The sequence below is a fragment of the Panthera tigris genome, chromosome C1 (genome assembly GCF_018350195.1).
Source record: "Panthera tigris isolate Pti1 chromosome C1, P.tigris_Pti1_mat1.1, whole genome shotgun sequence".
In the NCBI taxonomy this organism is placed as follows: domain Eukaryota; kingdom Metazoa; phylum Chordata; class Mammalia; order Carnivora; family Felidae; genus Panthera; species Panthera tigris.
This window is the reverse complement of record NC_056667.1, coordinates 1295580-1316699: the sequence shown is the minus strand read 5'-3', so window position 1 is coordinate 1316699 and position 21120 is coordinate 1295580. Positions and strand designations below refer to the sequence as shown.

Below are 21120 nucleotides of genomic sequence, written 5' to 3'. Positions count from 1 at the left end.
TTGTTAAAGCCCCGCAACTTCCAGCCACACCTGGACGTGCTCCCGGATTCAAACTCTGGCCAACGTGCCCTGATGTCAGCTGCCGGCCCCCAGGGCAGAGGCCCTGCCTGCCTCTTGAACCTGGCCGGGTCCTGCCCTGCCCCAGGAGGAGGCCCCGGTGCCTCCGCCCCCCTCAGTGCCTGCAGGATTCCCGGTCCCGGTGAACCAGGGCAGGGCTGGCGGCGCCAAAGCAGCTGCCGGCCCTCAGCTTGGCTGGCCAGACACCAGGATTACCAGTCTTCCCGTGCCGCCCTGGGGCCGCCGTCTGAGCTTGCGCGGCGTCCACGTGGGCCCCAGGCCTGCCCTGCTCTGACCCTCGTGTCTGCCACCTGGCACCCTGCCTCCCCACCCACTGGCAAGGTGCCCAAGCAAAGCAAACCCTGCGAGTGCCCAGCAGGATGGGCAGAGGGTGGCCCGCAACAGAGCTTCCCCCCGAATCTCACAGGTGCAGCGACCGCACGTCTGTGCGAAGCGTACCCCTGGAACCAGGTGCCCTCCCCTGTTCCCCAGACGGCCATGGTGGTACTTCCCGCCAGATGGGGGTCGGGTGCGGCCCCGAGAAGCACCTGCCGGTGCAGAGCACCCCGGATGCTACTGCCTGGCGCGCTGCTCCCCCGAGGATGAGTGCAGCAGCTCCTGGGGGGACTGCCCGGGTGTCGGGCTCCAAGCTGGGCATTTCACGAACTCCGGTTTCCTGGAGCTACCCAAAACTGAGCCAGGGAAGCACCACAGCCAATTTTTTCTAGCTCTGGAGAAGTCGCGAGTCCCAGGTGACAGCCAGTAGGTCTGATCCTAAGAGCTCGGGTGGCTCCTGCACTCTCCACCTGTTCCCCGGGGAAGGCCAGGTGCCTGTTCGGGGCAAGTGTAGGCTCCTCTGTTCCACCCGCCCTGGGGGGGGCAGCAGGTCCCTGTCTAGGAGGTGCCCAAACCACTGGAAGCCGCGGCATTAATTCACTCTAAAGCTTTTCCCCCACCTAGTCTCCGCCAGCCAGCGGCAGCGGGGAGCCACCGGGGAGGGGAAGGAGAGGGGAGAGAGGGGCCGGGGAGGGGCACTACTCTTTCCTGCCCCCCCCCACCCCCGAGGCCTGGGAAAAGGCAGCATATTGAGGCGCGGGGCTTCTAGCATCAGGCCCCGGGATGCTAATGAGGGCGAGCGCGTTCCCACAGCCCGGACATTGTGCAGGCGGCCCACCTGCTCCTCGGGGAGCACCCATTGTGCCCGCGCCAATTCACAGGCAATTTAGCGTGCGCTAATGGGCCGGCGCCTTTGTGCGGCCCGCGAGGCCATTGGCCGCCGAGTGTGGGAACGGCCGCGGCGCCCGGGCCCCAGGCGCCTGCCCGCCGCCGCGCCTATATAGGGCCCGCCGGCCGGCCGCCCGCCACTCCCCGCTCGCCAGCCGCCTCTCTGCGCCAGGCATGGCCCCCAGCACCGTGGCCGTGGAGCTGCTCAGCCCCAAAGAGAAAAACCGAGTAAGTGCGCCGCCCGCCCGCCCCGCGCCCCCGCGCCCCCCGCGGCCCCCGCGCCCTGGCCGCCGGCTGACGCCCGTGTCCCCCCGCAGCTCCGCAAGCCAGTGGTGGAGAAGATGCGCCGCGACCGCATCAACAGCAGCATCGAGCAGCTTAAGCTGCTGCTGGAGCAGGAGTTCGCGCGGCACCAGCCCAACTCCAAGCTGGAGAAGGCCGACATCCTGGAGATGGCCGTCAGCTACCTAAAGCACAGCAAAGGTGAGCCGCTGGCCGCGCTCCCCGCCGCCCCCGCGCCCACCCGGCCCCAGCCCTGCGCGCCCTGCGCCCCCGCGCTCCCCGCGCCCACGCGCCCACACGGCCCCAGCCCTGCGCCCCCTGCGCCCCCGCGCCCCCCGCGCCCCCCGCGGCCCCGCGCCCGCCCCAATCACCGCGGCGCCTCTCCCTGCAGCTTTCGCCGCCGCCGCCGCCGGCCCCAAAAGCCTGCACCAGGACTACAGCGAGGGCTACTCCTGGTGCCTGCAGGAGGCCGTGCAGTTCCTGACGCTGCATGCGGCCAGCGACACGCAGATGAAGCTGCTCCACCATTTCCAGCGTCCCCCAGCCGCGCCCGCCGTGCCCGCTAAGGAACCCAAGGCGACCAGCAGCCCGCCCACGCCCGTGCTCACTCCCGCCAAGGCCACTGCGGTGACCGCGCGCCAGCCCACCTGCGGCCTCTGGCGGCCCTGGTGACCCGGCGGGACGTGCGGGTGGCCGCCCCGAGGACCAGAGGCCAGCCTGCACCTCTGGCCATTCGTCTGTCCCTCCTGGGGCTTGGACAGGCCCCCTCCTCCGGAAGGCTCGCTCTCCAGGCTGGCGGGCCAGCAGGAGGGTCCTTCTGGAGAGAAGGCGGTCACAGAGGCCTGGTCACTCGGGACAGTCGGGGCCGCCTTCGCACAAGTGTCTGACTCCACGGGGTTGTTCTGTGTTTGCATTTCAGCAAGTGACTTCTGGGAAGTCCCCGCTGCCCGGGGTTCTATGATATTTGTAGGCGTCAGGGGCTCGGTCAGCCGGTGCCTCCACGTGTAGAGGACTTTCTTCAGGGCCTGCTGCTGCCGGGCCAGGGGGCCCGGCGGGCGGGCCGTGCCGTGGGCACATTTGCCTTTTGTGAAGGCGGAACTCAAGGTGTATCCTCATAGGAAAGAGTGTCAGCCTGGATGGGCACCGAAGGACCATGCAGAGCTGTGGCCGAAAGGCCCCTGCGTGCACGTGGCTGTCTAGTTGGGGCTCATAGTGGGCTTTGTGGGGAGGGTGGGCGTCTCCACCATGATCCTCAAAGGATCCCTGTGTGTGGGCGAGTGCGTGTGGTCATGACTTTGTACTCAGAATTTGAACCCTCGGTCACGTGGGAGCCCACGGGACTGCTCTGCAGACTTCCAATAAAATCTGACTAAGCAGCCCTCTGGGGTCTGTCTCTCGTGCCTGACATGTGTCCTTGGCAGCCACGGGGTGGGCGGGTCTGCGCGGGGTGGGGGGGGGGGGGGGAAGGGGGACGGACGCTATCGTGGTACTCCAGCATGGGTGGGAGGTGTCTTTGCCGGTGACCTTCTGCACAGGGAGAGAAGGGCTGGTCCTGGCTGAAGGAAGGAGGGAGGGAGGCCAGGAGGCAGGCGAGCAGGGGAGAGGCAGGCTGGAAGGAAGACAGGTCCAGAGAACACGTACCCCCGTGCACAGCAGGAAGCAGTGCAGTGGGAGACTGGGCTCTCTGTCCCGGGGCTTCTCAGCAGCTCCCTGCAGGTGGGGGGGTGGGGGAGGGGGGGAGTGACAGCTCCAGGACCTTCCGGCTCTGTTCACAAAAGGGGGTTCGCAGGGCCAAAGGCACAGGAGGCGTTTGCCTCCCCTGGCCGTCTCGTGTGGCCAGCGGGCCCCGCCCCGGGTGAGCTCCTGGATGCCCCCGCTTGGCTAGCCCACACACAGGTGGCTGCCCGGCCCTCCCTGCAGGCCGACCGCTCGCCAGGGCCGAAACAGGTGGACCAGCAGGTGTTGACTGAGTCTGCAAGGACCTAGGAGGGCCCTGGCTCCCCAAAGGACAAGTCCGCCCATGGGCAGTGGAACCAAAAGGCCTTCCCGTTTCTTCGGAGCGAGGGGGCCCAGCCGGGCCATCCTCCCTCTGGAGCTCGCCTCTCCCCTCTGCCCTCTGGAATCCCTTTCTGTCCAGCCTGACAGGAACATCTGAGGCGCCCCCTCCAGGCCGGCCCAGCGCTACATCCCACACGCTTACGGCATGTGGGGCAGGCATGTCAATGCACGGGGAGGGGGCTGTGCCTCCTGGTCAGGCCCACAGTGCCCCCCCTCCCCCGGCCCAGAGTCCTCGGCGCTCCAGGCCTGTGTGCTCTAGGAGCAGACCCCCTGCCCTCTTCCGCCCAGCACACCCACCCCTTAGACGATGCTGGCAAGTCGGCCTCTTCCCGAGGCACAGGGCCCCCCTTCCGATCACCCCGGGGGCGTGGGGTTTGTGCTGCTCTACAGGCCCGTGCTCCGGAGGCCTTGCCAGGCAGCTGGTAACATGCTCAGACAGAGGCCGAGGTCCAGAGACAAGAAGTAACTGGCCCAGGGTCACCTGGGAGTCAGTTGCCCTGGGGACCGTCTGTCCACCGCCAGCACTGGGCTCTTTCCCAAAGCAGCCGGTGCCTCTGAGGTCTCATCCCTCAAGGGTCTTCTGGCCAGCAGGAGCTTCCCAGGGACTGGCCCTGCCCACTACCATTCGTGTCCATGCTCCAGCTTCAGGAATATTTTTCAGATGGTCCCCTACAAACTCCCATAGACTCCCCGTTTTGCCCAAAGGCAGCCTCCTCCAGGCGGGCTGCCCTGTTTTCCCCTGCACTGTCTGCAGATCTCACCATCAGGGTGAGTGTCTTCCCCACCTGCAGGTGCATCGTCCACCCCAGGCTGGGGCGCCTGGAAGGCAGGGTCCCTGACACCCCCATTTTGCATGTGGCTTTTGGAACTGTCCTTGGTCCCTAGAGACCCGGGCTGGTGGGTCACATGCGCCCTGGGAACAGCTGCACTCACTGAAAGAGGCAGGTCTCTGGGGGTCTGCAAGCCCCAGGTGCCTTCTCTGCACTAGCTCAGAGCACTGGAGGTCAGCATCTGGCCAGCTCGGTGAGGGAACAACAAAGACAACAGTCCAGACGTTTCGTGTTGGGCCAACGGCCGCGGGGACCCCGGCGCGCGGGCAGGCCAGTGGTCCTCCAGCTGCCGGGACCACAGAGGCGGGCGGGCGGGCCCGGATGCCTCATTAGCATAATATATGCGCGGGAGGCGTTTAGCAGTCAAATATATGCGCATATATCTCCATGGCTGATGAGGCTGGCCGGGCACATTCAAAATGGCGGAGTGCGGAGCGAGCGGCAGCGGGAGCAGCGGGGACAGCTTGGACAAGAGCATCACGCTGCCCCCCGACGAGATCTTCCGCAACCTGGAGAACGCCAAGCGCTTCGCCATTGACATAGGTAGCCGCGGACGGGCGCCGGGAGCTGAGCGGCGCGCGGCGGGCGTGGGCGCGGGCGGCGGAGCCGGCGGGCCGGGGGCGGTGGCAAGGACGAAGGGCGGGGCGCGGGCCGCCGGCGCGCACAGCCTGCCGGGCCTTGTAGTCCGCGGGCCGTCGGCGCCTACGCTGGCCGCGGCAGCCGGACTACAGCTCCCGGCAGGCGCCGCGCGGCCGGAGCGGGGCACGCCGGCCCTCGTAGTCCCGCGCGGAGAGGCGGGCGGCCCGGCGGCCCCTCGTTAGTCCACCCGGGTAGGGTCGGCCGCCGGGCGGGGTCTGTCCGAGCCACGAGAGCGATCTGGGGCCCGCCGTCTGGGGCGGCGCCGAGGGCGGGCAGCGGCCCGGCCTGGGGCCGCGGGAACCCTCGGCGGGCTGCCCGTCTGGGCCCAGCCCGAAGCCCTCCTCCCGCTGCCGCCCTCGGCTTCTGGACCGCTGACATTTGGCGGGAGTTTGGAGGACCTGGACGTGGACCTTGGGACCCTTGCCGGCATCTTTCAGAAACCTCCCTGCCCCGTGCAGGCCGCAGGGGTGACCCCAGGGCCTCGCCCAGGCTCTACTCGACCTTCCTGCTCTAGGCCCGTTCTAGACCCTCATCCCACGCTGGCGCCGGCCGCCTCCCGGCAGCCCCCTTTCGTAGATGAGGACGCTGAGGTCAGATAGGTGAACTAAGTTGTTTGAGGTCGGCTGGTAAGCGGCCAGGTGGGGCCTGGAATCTGGTCAAGCCTCGGCACTTGGCTGCTCTGCCCCCGTCGGCAGGGGATGAAGGTTTCCTGGGGGCAGCCTCACTGGGCGAAGCGCCCGGAGTAGACATGGTGGCCTCACACGGCTCCCTTCTCAGCTGGCTCTCGGCTGGGGCCTCGGTTTGCTTGGGCCTGCCACTCGCCGAGTGTAGGCGGCTAAGCAGCGGGGCAGCGGGGCAGCCCTGCCTGACCTGTTGAAGCTGGCCAGTGATGCTAGAAGGGATAGGCGTGCTTCTGTCCCCGCCCCGGGCCCTTCCTCTTGGAGCCATTTGCTTGTGATGGTCTTGTCTCTCCCCTGCTGCTGAGAGTCACTGAGGTGTCTCCGGCTTGGGTGGGGGAGGGTGTCCTCCGGGAGAGTGGAAAGTGGGCTGGACCCTCAGTGTCCTCAGTGCTCACCTTGCAGGCCAGTGGGGGTTGTGAGGGGCGGCGCCTTGGGGTACTGACCTGGCGGCAGGTGTGAGATGCCCTGAGGCCTGGTGGGGGGTGGGGACCCCAGCGTACAGCAGGACACATTATGAGCGGGGGACCCAATTAAACTTGGTGCCTGACTGCACGCTGGGCTGGCAGTGGGAAGCTTGGAGGCCCTGCTCTGCCCGTCTTCTGAGACCTACCCGTGCCTTGATGTGACAGGGGCCCAGGCAGGTGTGTGCCCTGACGTTTTCCGACTTTGTTTGGCTGCACTTAAACCTGGGTTCTGCACCCCGGGAACAGGTTGGCACTTAACGTTCCTGAAAGTGCAGCTGAAAAATGGCTCGCCCTGGGTTGCCCTGAGATGTTCTTTGTGGCTCCCAGGGGTCAGCTCGTAGCCACGGGGTGAAGGAAGTCGAGAGAGGAGTGCCGTGGCTCCAAGGGGCCCTGCAGTGGCCTGCCCTCCAGCGCCAAGCCCAGGTGGGGTTCCTGGGCAGAAGGACACTCAAAGGGATATCTTCAGTGTCAGTGTTCCCTTCCCCTCTTTGACGATTCCCCCTGGGTCTGAGTCCTGTGTGTGTTCTTAAGGACAGACCACGTGTTTGTGCGGCTGGTGGGAGATCACAGCTCGGACGTGGGTCCTCACCCCGGAAACCCACAAGTGCATGTGCTTGTCAGCAGTTGGCTTTAAAAACAGGCTTCTCCCATTTCCTCTCCCCTCACCCAAGCCTCCTGCTCCAGGAGAGCTCAGCTGCTCTGTGTTCTTGGCAAGCTCCTTCCTCTCTCGGACACTCGTGTCAGCCAAGCAGATTCCCTGCTTCGAAAGCATCAGGGACATTTTGTCTACGAACACATGCTTAAAGCTGACTCGACTTCAAGTCTCTGCTGGGCAGCAGACGGGTCCCTCGGGTGAAGAACAAGGGCGAGGGGGCGGTGACCCGGTGCCCACGGGGGAAGGACTGGCCAAGAAGGCGGAGGAGAGGGTGGCCCTGCGCCCGGCCCCGTGGGTCTGGATGAACTGGGGGTGGGGGGTCCCGGCTCAGGCGCCGGTGGAGGGACACGGGCGGGCTGATGTCAGTCCGGGTACCGTTGGCCCTGGAGTGGGGGGCGGGCTGGACCGGAGCGTCTTTGATGTCCACCACTGTGTGCACCCGCCAGCGTGGTCACTGCACTTGGCGGGTGTGACATGCCAGGACCTGTGGCCGGCGGTCACTAAATCCAAGGGATCCTGCGAACAGACGGGCTCCCTGTTCTCCCCGGGCACCCGCCATCCTGCTCTGTGAGCTCCTCTGGTTCGGGCTGAACGCTCCGCTCCGCACGTCCCCACTCGCTGTCCCCCTGGGGGGGAGGGGGGCACGGAGATGTGGCTTGGCTGCTGGGCGTTGCCCCACTGGGGTGCGTGGTGTGGGGCACACGGGACAGCTTGCCCCCACCGCAGCCCCAGCAGGCCCCAACACCTCGTATTTGGCTGTGATGTAAACCTCGTGTAAAGAACTCACGATCTGAAGCCGGACCTTCTGTGATCGGGGGTCTCGTTCACAGTAACTTTTGACAAGTCTCACAACATATCTTCTTCCCTTTGCGTCGCCTGTTTAAGGTTTATCGTGTTTGTTCACGGAGTGAAAGCCGCTCCGGGCCAGGTGGGGATTGAGGGCAGGGAGGAGGGATGAGGAGGCTTAGACCAAGTCCTGCTTCTTAAAGCCCGTGGTTTGGGGATGAGAGGAAGCCTGTGAGCGGGCGTGCTGACCGTGGCCCGACAAGGGCAGGTCCCGGGGCACCCTGGGAGGCCCTGTCCACGCTGCCTGGCAGGCTCCGAGCGGCCGCTCTCAGATCGAGATCGTTACCTGGACGAGCCGCGGCCCTCTGATGCCTGCCTTTTCCAGATGTGTCCTGACTTGAGTGCTTGTCACATGCTCCCTGGGGGCGGCATCACAAAGCAACTCTCAGAGATCGCCTCCAGCCTCCTCCTCACACAGGGCGTCCCGCCGGCTGCGCTGGCCACACGAACCCGTTCTGTGGCCGTGGCGACAAGCCTTTTGCTGCCCCCCCACCACCACCGTCGCGGGCCTTGCGGGAATCCACCTGACGCCTCCCCAAGGCCACCTCTGACCCCCCAGAGCTTACCCTTGGAAGTGACTGCTTGGGTGTCTCTCTAAGTGGCCCTGAACGTGTTTCAGACAAATAAAGGCCTCTTCTGCTCCCTGGTGTTTGGGCTTCCTGGTGGTAGTCACGAGATCCGGTCCGAGGGGAGGAGACCCCGCCGCCCCCGTGAGGCCCCCAGCCCCGAGCTTGGAGAGGGTGGGCTGCTAGAACGTTCCCGGTGAGACAGCCCCCTCCTCTGCCGGTGCACTCTGGGAAAATACCCTCGTAGTGGCTCCCCCCCGACCCTTGTTACCACGGACAGTGAAGCGTACTTGTCGGCGAAAGCCGTGCCCTTCTTAGCTTTGTCCTTTGGGCCATTTTCAAGACCAGGGTTTGAAACAACTTTTCGAAACCACTGGTGATCTCCAGGGCCTCCCGGAAACAGGACGCTCTCCTTTCTCCTCGAGGACTTGGTGCGCAGGGGAAGTGGGCAGTCTCAGGCCCGCTGTGCCGAGTGCTTGGGCCCCACGGTTCCTTCCCTTCCTCTGGTCGGTGGCCCACGGGGTTTTCACACCAAGCGACGGCAGGCACAGGAGCTGGTGTGGCGGGGGAGGCCGCGTGGACCGACGAGCCTGGGCTCCCGTCCGCCGGCTCCTGACTGCTGCCCCGTGTCTCCCTGCAGGGGGGTCGCTCACCAAGCTGGCCTACTACTCCACCGTGCAGCACAAGGTTGCCAGAGTGCGCTCCTTCGAGTCCTCGGGCAGGGTGAGCCTCCGCGGGGGGGCCCTGGGTGGCCGCTGTCACTGTCCGGCTGCCCTCCCTCTGCTGCTCGTGCACATCGGCCTAGCTTCCAGGGGGATTCCTTGCCCGACACCCCTCCCTACCCCCCCAGCCCGGCCCCCCTCTGTCCAGGACCCCGTCAGGAGGCACCTGACACCCTTCCCTGCCCCCCAGCCCGGCCCCCCTCCGTCCAGGACCCCGTAAGGAGGCACCCGACACCCCTCCCTGCCCCCCAGCTCAGCCCCCCCCTCCGTCCAGGACCCCGTCAGGAGGCCCCCGACACCCCTCCCTGCCCCCCAGCTCAGCCCCCACTCCGTCCAGGACCCCATCAGGAGGCACCCGACACCCCTCCCTGCCTCCAACACCCCTCCCTGCCCCCCAGCTCGGCCCCCCTCCGTCCAGGACCCGTCAGGAGGCACTTCCGGCCACTCCTGTTGCCTAGGAAGCCGGCTCCTTCCCCACCCCTGCCCTCGCGCTGCCTCCGGCCTGAACTTAGCGTTAAGGGTTGCGTTGCTCATGGTCCAGGGGCCTCATCCCCACGTCTTCCCCCTCCCCCTCCCGCCAAGGGCAGCACGCACACACAGACCCCCAACCTGTGTCCCCAGGACACAGAGCAGGACCACGAGCCGCCCTACGAGATCTCAGTCCAGGAGGAGGTCACTGCCCGGCTGCACTTCGTCAAGTTCGAGAACACCTACATAGAAGCTTGTCTGGACTTCATCAAAGACCACCTCGTCAACACTGAGACCAAGGTCATCCAGGCCACCGGGGGCGGGGCGTACAAATTCAAGGACCTCATTGAAGAAAAACTGCGGCTGAAGTAAGTGGGGGCCGCCGGCCGGTTCTCGGGGTCGGGCTCTGAAGCAGCCGCACCCGCCCCCGCCCTGCCCTGTGCTGGGACTAGACTCGGGGGCCGGGCCGGTGGGAGGGTTCTGGCGGCCGGACCCCGGGGGAGCAGGGGGGGCCTGGGGGGGGGAGCCGAGGAGGCACAAGGAAGGGGGCCGGGCTCGTGCGGCTGGCACAGAGGTCCCCGCGGGCTTAGCCGCGTGCACACGGAGCGCAGAGGGCCGGCCGCTCAGGCGATGACGGTGGCACGGTGGCCGCGGTGGCTGCAGGGCGGGGGGAGGGAGGTGCCTTCGGAGCAGCCGGGCCGGTTGCCGCTTCTGAGGGCCGTGTGCGTCCGAGTGGCAAGCTGAGCGCGGCCGGGCCGGGGGCGGCGTGTCCACGAGGGACCCCGCGCTGCAGCAGAGGCGCCTTCTGTGGCCCGTGCTGTTTTCAGTGGCCGGGCTCCTTCCGTTGCAGAGTGGACAAGGAGGACGTGATGACCTGCTTGATAAAGGGCTGCAACTTCGTGCTGAGGAACATACCACATGAGGCCTTCGCGTATCAGAAAGATTCCGACCCCGAGTTCCGATTCCAGACCAATCACCCCGACATTTTCCCGTACCTTCTGGTCAACATCGGCTCCGGAGTGTCCATTGTGAAGGTGAGGTGGGCTCCCCGGACCACGCGTGACGGCCGGTCAGGGAGCACCCGTGCAGCGTCGGCGGGGGCTCGGCCTGCAGGATGGCGCCCCCCCACCCCCCGCGTCTGGGGCGTCCCCAGGACCGGTGGGCGGTGGCCGGCCCCCCTCGGCAGCTCGCCTGCCCTGCCGCCACAGGTGGAGACGGAGGACAGGTTCGAGTGGGTTGGCGGCAGCTCCATCGGAGGTGGCACCTTCTGGGGACTCGGGGCTCTGCTCACCAAAACAAAGGTATCCCGACGGCTGCGGGAAGACGCTCCCGGCTCTGTGTCGAGTCCTGCTTCCCATGCCTTCTCAGGAGAGGGTCGGCGGCCAGGGGACCCGAGGCGGCCGGTGTCGCTGTGGAAGCGGCTCCTTCCGCGGCCTGGTCCTGGCCGTGTGCCTGGTCCTTGCGGGAGGCAGCCTGGGCGCCCAGAGTCTGCCCCCCCCCCCCTCTTCACCCCTCCCGGGTGGGTGGCCGTGGAGCCCTACCCGCCGCACCCTGACCCCGGCCCACCGCCGGCTCCTCGGCGCGGGGCTGGTTCCTGGGCTGTGGAGACACCGCCAGCTCCCGCACCCCACCGCCTTCCGTCCGCCCTGTCCCCCCAGAAATTTGACGAGCTGCTGCATCTGGCCTCCAAGGGCCAGCACACGAGTGTGGACATGCTGGTGCGGGACGTGTACGGGGGCGCCCACCAGACCCTGGGGCTGAGCGGCGACCTCATCGCCAGTAGCTTCGGGAAGTCGGCCGCTGCCGACAAAGGTGTGCCGCCCCCCCCCCGCCCCCGCCGCCGTCCCCCCCCCCCCCCCCGCGCCTGCGGCCCCCTCGCGGGCCCGGCCTCGCCCATCGGCGCCCTGCCTCTGCCCTCCCAGAGTTCTCCAAGGAGGACATGGCCAAGAGCCTGCTGCATATGATCAGCAACGACATCGGGCAGCTCGCCTGCCTGTACGCGAAGCTGCACTGCTTGGACAGGGTGTACTTCGGCGGCTTCTTCATCCGGGGCCACCCCGTCACCATGCGCACCATCACCTACAGCATTAACTTCTTCTCCAAGGTGCGGGGCCCCCTCCCTCCCTTCCTCCATCCCTGTGCCGGCACCCTGGGCTCCGCCCTTCCCGGGTACTCGGCTTGGCCCCTCGGCGTCTTCAAAACCAGCCGACCCAGGGGCCGGGGGGGGGGGGGGGGGGGGGCCGGGGCAGGCAGCCAAGAAGCGGGGCGCCCCCGCCAGCTTCTCCTGGGCTCCTGCCTCCCTTCCTCTGGCCAGTTCCCGCGTCCCGCGCCTGGGGCGCCGCGGCCCTCCCTGGACTGGGCGTGATGCCAGCGGCGAGCCTCTGGGGCCGTCTCCACCGTGCGCGGGCTGCAGACGAGCTTTGAGACGCGTGTCGTTCGAGTGGGGTGACCGGGGTGGGTGTTAATTTGCGGAAGGAGTTACTCGCAAATGCCAAGCGTCTAGGTTCCGCACCGAGTGAGGTTTTGTTGACGAGTGCGTCGCAGACTGTCCGGGAAACCTCCACCGCGTACAGAGGCCGCCTGTGTGGGCGTCGCAACCGCCCAGGTGTCGCTTGGAGGTCAGCTCAGGCGGGGTTTTGCCACGGCAGGGGGAAGTCCAGGCGCTGTTCTTGAGACACGAAGGCTACCTGGGAGCCATCGGAGCGTTTCTCAAAGGAGCAGAACAAGACAGTGAGTGGAGCAGCCGTGGGGGGACCCGTGCTCGCTTCAGGGCGGGGCAGGGCCTGTGCGGCGAGGGGTGGGGGTGAGAGGCCACCGGGGCCCTGGGACTGGGTCTCTAACCTTCCGGGAGAGGCCCCGCCCACCAGCTTCACCGTCCCTCGGAGTCAAGAGCCTGAGGGGCCGGCCCTCCCTCTGCTGCCGCTCTTCCGAGGGGTCGGTGGGAGGCGACACCTGTGGGTTCACGTGCCACGTGATTGACCCTGGGTTGGGGGGGAGGGTCTTGGTGGGTGAAAAGGGCTCCGAGCAGGGACCAGGGCCACGTGGCCCTCCTCTGCCTCCCTCTCGCCTTGCCGTCTGCCAAGCTGCGTCTCTTCGGCCCGGCCATGCTTTTTCAAGGACGCTTGCAGGATGTGATGGGGCAGGGCGGGGCAGGCTGCTTTAAGAGGCTGCGAAGGGTACGGGTATCATCTCACGGGGTTTCAGTGCCAGTGAGAGGGACTACGGTAGCGTAGCATGAAACCCCAGGCCACCTGTGCTGTGGAGACCTCCCGCGGTGGTCGGGCCACCTGGGGTCTGAGTGACACCTGGTCCTTCCCTCCCTAGACCCTAACCAGTACAGCTGGGGAGAAAACTATGCCGGCAGCTCCGGGCTGATGAGCTCATCCCCGGAGCTCTGCCCAACACAGCGGGTGAGGAGCGGCACTGTGAGTATGGGGTCCTTGGTGGGGTCATCAGGTTCCGAGAGACCCTCTCCCGGTGCAGACCGGCCACTGAGCAGGCCGAGACTCTGGGACGAAAGACGGGCAGCGGGGCTGGCTTCCCTCCTCCTCTTAGCATTTTCCAGACATCCCGCTGGAGCCTCCAAGACTGTGCAGTCCAGCCCTGTGTCTGCAGGGAGAACACAGAGCGTGTTTCCCCAGAATCGTGGTGCCATTCACAACCCAGAGCCACAGAACCCCCCACGGGCCCTTCTCTAGACTGCGTTCTCTGCCTGATGGTTTCGAGCGGTAGGAAAGGACAGAGTCTGCGGTCCCTGCTGGTTTCCTGCCCATCCCTCAATCCCCACTTGGAGAGGCCCGTGTGACCAGTTGTCAGCCAGACAGAGGACGCTACCATCATGGCCCCATCCTGGGGGACGTCGCAGGCTTATTGAGGACACCCCCCAGATGGCGTATGTCGCTCTGGTAACTCACTGAGCAGTTGCCAGAACCCGGGCGCCCTGTTGGAGAGCCGGCTGGACGAGTCCGGACAGCTAGTCTGGGCACACGAGTCGCAATGTCTCCATCAGGACCAGGCTGCTGGCCTTTTGGACACAAAGTTGATTTTCCGTCACGGACGCAGATTCTCATACTAGTTAGCGTAAGCCTCGTGGGGACGCGTGTGATCTAATCGTAGCCTCCCCGGAGAGAAAGCTCCCACACCCCGGGCCTGGTCAGAGCAGCGACTGGCTCGCAAGGGGTCTCTGCATCTTTGATGCGCGGTTTCTGATTCGTAGAGGGGCGATGTGGATTCCCACCTTAGGGATCGTAAAACCAAATGGATAAGCGAGCACGAAATCCCCGCGTCAGACCTGATGTGGATGCCGGTCGTCCCCACGCGGCACGTGCTTGGCGCCTCGCGTGCCTGTTGTGCTGGGTCTCTGTGGCCCTGCGAGGCGGGGACAGAGACCCCCATTCGCAGAGGGAGAGGCCGAAGCGCGGAGGGGCCAGGTCGTCGCTTTGGGTTTGCGGGGCCTACGCAAGGCCAGGCTGAGGCTGCGCTCCCGCGGGTCCAGGTAGCGGGAGGGCCCGCGAAGCCCGGGCCGAGGCCCCGGGGTCGGTGACCGTCCACTTTCTTTCCTCGCGTGGAAAATGCCAGCTGTTTCCACGCTGAACTTGTCACTCGGGACATCCTGAAAGTCCCCACGTGGTGGCCCTTCCTGTGCGGACGCCCCGGCACAGAGCACACCTGCCCGTCACCCCCCAGGCTTGCCGGGCCGAAGGCCGCCGGCAGACCAGAGCTGCGTCCCGCTGTGCGGCGATGTGGTGGGTCACTCCCTAGAGGCGGGGACAGGGCCGCGAGGCGTGTGCTGGGTTCTCGCGTGTGCGGGAGAGCACCAGCTTCGGTCTTGACAACGTAAGTCAAAACCCTGGCTGGCTGAGTGACCGCTCCTCCAGAAACCGCTGGGGCACTGGCCTGCTCGTCGCTGGCGGCCACAGGGAGCACGTTGGGCATAAAGGGGGCCCCTCGGCGATGCCGGCGGAACTGGCATCAGACTCGTGCTGCGGAGACAAAGGAGCCAGTGTGGGGCCTGGACCGCCTGCCCCACGGGGTCCCCGTGGCCTTGCCGTGGACCCCATACGGGGGAGTTACGGGTCCAGGGCCTGCGGGGCAGCGAGTGGGACAACGCGTGCAAGTAGCATTCGTGGGGGCCCACGAGCACGGCCGGCGTGTCTGGGGGTCGTGTGTGAGGTTGGGCTCAGGCTGGTATGGGAGCCCCCGCCGCAGGGGTCCCAGGAAACTCCACGGTGGGGAGGGAGGGAGGAAGGGGGCCGGGCAGACTTGGGATCTGGGGTGCGTGGCTCAGGCCACCGGCCAGATGGAGGGCGCCGTGGCTGAGCGGGGCCACGGGCGGGGTCTGGGGACGGGAAGAAGGGGCTCGTCCGCTTGCACCCGCAGCGGTCTCCTCCCCGGACCCCTTCCGCTCTCACCGAGGAGCTGGTTCTCAGGCTGGCGGGAGGCGCCTCGGTCTTCTAGAGCTGCGTGGCTGACGCGTCCGCCGCCTCTCGTCCTTCCAGTTCGACCTTCTGGAGATGGACCGGCTGGAGAGGCCGCTGGCCAACCTGCCACTCCTTCTGGACCCGTCTTCCTACGTGCCCGATACGGTTGACCTCACGGACGACGCCCTGGCCCGCAAGTACTGGCTCACCTGCTTCGAGGAGGCCCTGGACGGGGTGAGGGCTCGGGGCGGGCCGGGCGCCCCTGGGGTCGAGACGGGCGGCTCGGAGTTCGTAGGCGCCGGAGGCCCCGGGCGCCCGTGCAGCAAGCGACAGGTGTGGTGAAGGAGGAGGGGGCGTCTCCCGGAAGCCACCGGAGGCGTGTGTGAGCCTGAGGGGGTGAATCACGTTTCCCAGGTAAAAACGTGGCTCCTAGTGGCTCGTCGGCGAGCTGGGACGTGTCCTCAGCGAGGGCGTACGATCGCGCCCCGCCTCCGGGCCGGCTGCCGCGTCTCTGCAGAGCGCAAACAGTTCGCGCGGGGGTCAGGGGACAGCTGCGATCGGGCTCCGGGCCCCAAAGAGTCGTGACTCTAGCCCTTCGGGGCCCCCCAGGAGCACGTGTCCCCTCCTACAGCCCCTCGGGCCCCTGGGGTCCTCAGAGGGAGGGTTCCTGCCCTGCCCCAGACCCCCGCAGCCTGCAAGGACGGTCCCCTGAGCCACCCATCCCCCTGGCACGGCGGGAGCTCGGGTGGCCCCGTCGCCACCCGGGAGACGGCTCGGCGGCAGCGCGGGGCCGTGCTGACCGCCCCGTGCTCGCAGGTGGTGAAACGCGCCGTGGCCAGCCAGCCGGGCTCCGTGGACGCAGCCGAGCGGGCGGAGAAGTTCCGGCAGAAGTACTGGCGCAAGCTGCAGACGCTGCGACACCAGCCCTTGTGAGTGTCCCCTGCCCGGGGCCGCCTCGCGGTGCGCCGGGGGGCCCGGCGGGGGAACGTGCGCTCGCGAGGGCCGGGGCTCCCGACGGCCGCTCCTGGGGCCACACGTGCGGCGGTGCACGCCCCCCCCTCCCGCTCGGCCACCCGGCGGGGCCAGGCCGCCTCGGTTCCCCCGTGACGACGCCCTCGGGCAGCGAGCGTGGCCGTCAGATCCGCTCAGCCGCCCTTCCCCCACCCGGTCCCCAGTGCTTACGGGACGCTGACCGTGCGCAGCCTTCTGGACACGAGGGAGCACTGTTTGAATGAGTTCAACTTCCCGGACCCCTACTCCAAAGTGAGTTCCGCCTTCCCGCGCAGGACTGGCGCCCGCGAGGGGGCACGGCCAGCGGGGTGGACGCGGGCGGCGACACCTGTCAGAGCCGAGGTTTGGAGGCCCCGCCTCTCCGGCCCCGGGAGCTCGCCGCCTCAGAGCGTTCGTGGACGCCAGTCGTGCCCTCGCAGGCGACAAGCCGGCCGGAGCCTGGCGGGCGGCCTAGACGGGCCACGCTGACCAGAAGGCCACGTGCGCGGGCCCGTGCCGCACACCGCTTCCCGCCCCCTGCCCTCGGGTGGAGCGTCTCGGGACGGGGCGCCGGGTGCCTGTGGGGGTCCAAGTCTTCCACCGCGGCCCTCCCTGCCCTGGGCCACGCCGTGACCTTGCGCGTCTCCGAGTCTGTGGTTTCTCACGGCTTGGTTGGCGTGAAGTCCCGTGGTGGCGCGTTGAGCGCGCGACCCCTCGGCACCGGTTCACAGCGATGTTCCCGGTGACGCTCTCCGCGGCGTCCCCAGCCGGGCGCCCTCCCTCTGCCCGGTCCGCCGAAGGCCTGCGGGAGCCAGGGCCGCGCCGTCGCTCCTGACCAGCCGCCCGCCTGTCTCCACAGGTCAAGCAGAAGGAAAACGGGGTCGCACTGAAGTGTTTCCCGAGGGTGATCCGCTGTCTGGACGCCTTGGGCTGGGAGGAGAGGCAGCTGGCCCTGGTGAAAGGCTTGCTGGCCGGGAACGTCTTCGACTGGGGAGCGAAAGCCGTCTCTGAGTAGGTGCCGCCCTCCAGCCTCCCGTCAGCCCCACCCCTGCCTGCTCGGTCCAGCTTGGGCCCAGGACCACGGCCCGACTGCCCGTCCTGTCCCCCTCCCCCCCCACCCCCCCACCCGGTCGCATGTGGCCCCGGGAATGACAGGCGGTTCTGTGGGCTGTGCTCCCCTGAGCACAGCCGCGGGGACCGGCTCACTGGCATCTGTCGGGTGTGGGCTTGCGCCCTGAGGCAGAGATCCGGACCCTTGGTGCGCCAGAGTCAGAGTTAACGCTTGACGTTTGAAAGTGAGAAACGGAGGTGCCTCGTGAAGGAGTCTGCACTTGGGTGGGGGCACGTGCCCGGTCCCCAGAGCACCCTGGGCTCTCGGTCTGGGGTCACCGTCAAAACCCAGCCTTCCAGCGTGATTTCCTGGGGCTCCCGAAGGAGCGGGCATGCCCGTCCCCCGCCTCGCCCTGTGCCCGGCGCCCTGTCTCCCGCCCGCTGTCCCCTCTGCGTGGCTCTCGCTGGCCGCACCAGCGGCGTCCTTTCCAACTTTGAGAAGAATCACCACCTCTCCCCTCACCCTCGTCCCCGTCCTTCCCTTCGGGTGGCGCGTCGAGGCGTGTGCTGGGCGAGGCTGGGAGCCGGCGCCGACCCGGGGCCTTGCCCGAGGTCGCCCCCGACTCAGGACCTCACCCCGCCCCCCGGCACCGCCGTTCACGTTGCCGAGTGGGTCCCCGACCCGGGGCCCGCGCGCTCTGCCGACAACCGACGGCGGAACGTCGCCGCTCCGGTCACGGCAACGCTCGCCGGTTTGGGAAGGGCTTCGCTCGGGGTCTCCGTGGATGCTGTGAGCTGAGGTTTGGGTGTTTTGTGATTTCGTCCTCTTCCCCGCGCAGCGTCCTTGAATCTGACCCCCAGTTCGGCTTCGAGGAGGCCAAGTCGAAGCTGCAAGGTAGGCTGCCCGGGGCCGGGCGGGGGAGGGGGCCTGGCCGCGAGCGCGCGGCTGACCGTGTCCGTGCCCCGCAGAGCGGCCGTGGCTCGTGGACTCCTACGGCAAGTGGCTTCAGAGACTGAAGGTACAGCTGTCCCCACCTCTGCCCTGGGAGGCGGGGAGGGGCCCTGGAGACGGCGCGGGGCTGCCCCGGGGCAGCGCACTGAGGGCCCCTGCCCGCTCCCCCAGCCGCCGAGCTGCGGGTCTCAGCTAACCGCCCCCTGCTCCAGCCTGAGTCCCGCAGGCTCTACTGGTCAGGCCGGCCGGCCTCGGCTCGGAGGTCACGGGGGCCGCAGTCCTGGAAGAGGCACGGGCGCCCTGCCCCCAGCACCCCAGCGCCCGCGGGACCCAGCAGCCCTCGGCCTCGGCCTTCGGGGAGTGTGGAGCACGGAGGTGTCTGGAACGCTTGGACGCGCCTGTTCCCAACTGAACGTCCTGGTTTTGTCTTGCAGGGGCCCCCTCACAAATGTGCCTTAATTTTCGCAGATAACAGTGGAATAGACGTCATTTTGGGAGTCTTCCCCTTTGTCAGGGAGCTTCTCTCTAGAGGGACGGAGGTGAGCGTCTGGGCCGAGTCGGGACCCCTGCCCTGGGCCCTCCACTCGCGGTGGGGGTTGGCGTCGGCGTGGCCCCCGTGCGGGCCAGGTAGGTTCAGGTGAGGCTTGTCGCGGACCTCGGGTCTGCCCGTTCCGGGGCCGTCCGTGTCCCGACCGGGAGCCGGCCCTCCTGGAGACCGCCGAGCAGCGAGGTCGCCGGGGCTGCGCCTCCCAGCCGGCAGCCCCGGGTGGGCGGGCGAGCAGAGGCTGGCTCGGTGCCGGGCGGTGGCCGAGGTCCCTACAGAGTTCGGGGCGTCCCGCCGTAGGTCATCCTGGCGTGCAACTCGGGACCCGCCTTGAATGACGTGACGTACTGCGAGTCCCTCATCGTGGCTGAGCGCATCGCGGCCATGGACCCTGTCGTCCAGTAAGCAGGGCGGGCACCCGGGGGGCCCTGCCCGGAGAAGCGGGGGCATGGTGGGAGCTTCCCAGGGCGCCAACCGACCCCTTGTGCTCCGCAGCTCGGCGCTCAAAGAGGAGAGGCTGCTGCTGATGCAGACGGGCTCCAGCTCCCCGTGTCTGGACCTCAGGTACCCCCGAGGCACCCCCTCGCCCACCCTGGCCCCCGGCGCGCGAGCTGGGCAGCAGGGGTCACCAGTGCGGCTGGAGCCCTGGGTCTGGGCAGCCTTCTTCCCTCGGGGACCCGGGAGGGTGGGCTCGGGACCGTCCGCGGCCCGGCCGCGCCGTGGGCTGGTGGGTCGGATGCCCCGCGGCTGGGGCTGTGGGCACCCCGCGTGCCCTTAGACGCCTGGGTCTCCGCCTTGCTGCTTTCGGCCCCGGGGGACCCTACGTGAGAGAACCCGGCCTTCGGGAGCCAGCCCCGGGGGAGGGACGTTGCTCGAGGATCGACCTCCTCCCTGTTCTGGGGCCGTCGTGAACCACGCAGGAAGGGGGAGTTCGCGTGACGCGGAAAGGAGTTAGAGCCTTTGGAGTGCCGCACATAGAAAAGCCTTCTCAGGCCCGGTTTTCACAAGTTTCCCGCCACAGGCCCCGGAGGGCGGGGATGCCCTTGTGGGGAGGGTGCAGGGGCAGAGGGCCCGCCGCCCCGCCTCACCGCCCCTCTCCTCCCCGAAGCCGCCTGGACAAGGGGCTGGCCGTGCTGGTCCGGGAGCGAGGCGCAGACCTGGTGGTGATCGAGGGCATGGGCCGCGCCGTGCACACCAACTACTACGCGGCCCTGCGCTGCGAGAGCCTCAAGCTGGCCGTCATCAAGAACTCCTGGCTGGCCGAGCGGCTGGGCGGCCGGCTCTTCAGCGTCATCTTCAAGTACGAGGTCCCGGCCGAGTGAGGCGCCCGCCCCGCCACCCTCCTCCGCTCGTCGGGAACGTACTGCGACCACAACAGGGAGACCGAGTTCGGATCGGAATATTTATGTCGCGCGCCTGTGACTGAGAGCCGGGTGCGCCCGGGTGGGAGCGTGGGCGCGTGTGGCGTCAGGGTCTCTACGATGCTGCCGCGTCCGTGGCGGGAGACGCAACTCTGTCCAGTGAGACATTCGTATTGGAATATATTTAACTGTTAAATAATCTTTTATATATATATATACATATGTACGTATAGATATAAATATATGCACATGTCTCCAACAGGTCACCAGAGGCTCGGGGTCCGCACCAAATAGAACGTGTACAGTGGGCCCGGCCCCCTGCCTGTGCTGTGTGGTTGCAGAGAAGGGGTGCGGGCAGGGGTCCTGAGAGCCCCTCCCCGGGGCGGCCGAGAGCGGGCTCTTCCCTTCAGTTACTCCCGGAGCCCCTGGGCTGGCTGTGGCCTGTGGGCTGTGGCCGCTGCCCCCACCCCCACCCCGGCCCAGGGCCAGGAGACTCCTTCCGGTGTGTCTGTATAGACAAGGTTGCCCTCTGCGCCCCCCCCCCCCCCCCCCAGCCCCACTGGGCACAAGGGGGACAGGGCGGGCGGCACTCCCAACTCGACTGGCATCCAGGGAGGACCTTTGAGAGCCCTCGGGGGCCCGTGCACACTCCTGCTTAGAGCCGATCACGCCGCGTGGCCTTGGGCCACCCATGGTGGGGGCCTCTGCGCTGGGCCCCGGGGGGGGGCCTGTGAGATGACCCTTCTATCAGGGTGTGCGGGGCTCCCGCCTTGGAGGGTGGCCTGCCCCGTCTCCCACCCTTCACGCTCAGGGGCCGTGACCACCCCACTTCCAGCCCCCCCCGGTGACCCCCACACGTGTCACCCCCAGCCCCACGTGCAAGCGGCTCCCAGCCGTTCCTCTGCTAAAGCTGGGACTGTGGCCCCACAGGCTTCCAGCCTCCGGGCCCCCCCGGGCCAGGCCGGGCCAGTAGGTGGTCCCCACGAACCCCCATCCCCACAAGGGTCCCCCGGCCTCGACCCCACCACAGTCCAGCCCTGCACCTCCCCGCCGGCACCCCTGCAGCAGGCTGTGGCCACCTCCGTGCGGCTTCCCCCAGCCCCTCGGCCCGACTGCCCTTCGTCCCCTGCTTCCCGGTGGAGGCGCAGCGCCGGCCTGCCTGGTGCAGGGGGCCCAGCGCAGACACCTGGGAGGCCTCCAGACGTCCGGCCAGAGCCCGGCTCTGCCTGACGTCAGGACGCCCCCACGGGCCCTCCCGCCCACCCAGCCTGGCCCTCAGGAGGGGCACCGGGGGCACCTGCCCCCCTCCTGG

The 21120-nt window shown here is 67.9% G+C and overlaps 2 protein-coding genes across 4 annotated transcripts; both read left to right on the top strand.

Annotated features, from left to right (window-relative positions):
- Nucleotides 1-1423: 1423 nt before the first annotated feature.
- Nucleotides 1424-2321, top strand: HES5 (hes family bHLH transcription factor 5). The gene is made up of 3 exons (XM_042996514.1): nt 1424-1509; nt 1599-1764; nt 1955-2321. The coding sequence occupies exons 1-3, from the start codon at nt 1456-1458 to the stop codon at nt 2233-2235; spliced, it is 501 nt and encodes a 166-aa protein (XP_042852448.1). The 5' UTR covers nt 1424-1455; the 3' UTR covers nt 2236-2321.
- Nucleotides 2322-4799: 2478 nt separating this feature from the next.
- PANK4 (pantothenate kinase 4 (inactive)) lies at nt 4800-20062 on the top strand. 3 transcript variants are annotated; one of them, XM_042996560.1, is made up of 19 exons: nt 4800-4994; nt 8942-9024; nt 9645-9859; nt 10342-10525; nt 10700-10792; nt 11150-11303; nt 11414-11595; nt 12140-12221; nt 12816-12901; nt 14990-15145; nt 15728-15840; nt 16087-16174; nt 16761-16912; nt 17791-17846; nt 17921-17970; nt 18338-18442; nt 18748-18848; nt 18943-19011; nt 19556-20062. In XM_042996560.1, the coding sequence occupies exons 1-19, from the start codon at nt 4871-4873 to the stop codon at nt 19767-19769; spliced, it is 2307 nt and encodes a 768-aa protein (XP_042852494.1). In that variant the 5' UTR covers nt 4800-4870; the 3' UTR covers nt 19770-20062. The 3 variants fall into 3 exon arrangements, with proteins under 3 accessions (XP_042852494.1, XP_042852493.1, XP_042852495.1); XM_042996559.1 differs by having other exon boundaries at nt 4801-4994; nt 12816-12916; XM_042996561.1 differs by lacking the exons at nt 4800-4994; nt 8942-9024 and having other exon boundaries at nt 9780-9859; nt 10319-10525; nt 12816-12916.
- The last annotated feature ends 1058 nt before the right edge of the window (nt 20063-21120 follow it).

Bases quoted from the DNA above. Each gene is read 5' to 3' on its own strand.
- HES5 (XM_042996514.1), top strand. From the start codon at position 1,456: ATGGCCCCCAGCACCGTGGCCGTGGAGCTGCTCAGCCCCAAAGAGAAA. The intron at 1,510-1,598 runs GTAAGTGCGCCG...GTCCCCCCGCAG, and splicing joins GCCCCAAAGAGAAAAACCGA to CTCCGCAAGCCAGTGGTGGA. The intron at 1,765-1,954 runs GTGAGCCGCTGG...CTCTCCCTGCAG, and splicing joins CTACCTAAAGCACAGCAAAG to CTTTCGCCGCCGCCGCCGCC.
- PANK4 (XM_042996559.1), top strand. From the start codon at position 4,871: ATGGCGGAGTGCGGAGCGAGCGGCAGCGGGAGCAGCGGGGACAGCTTG. The intron at 12,917-14,989 runs GTGAGTATGGGG...TCGTCCTTCCAG, and splicing joins AGCGGGTGAGGAGCGGCACT to TTCGACCTTCTGGAGATGGA. The intron at 17,971-18,337 runs GTACAGCTGTCC...TTTGTCTTGCAG, and splicing joins AGTGGCTTCAGAGACTGAAG to GGGCCCCCTCACAAATGTGC.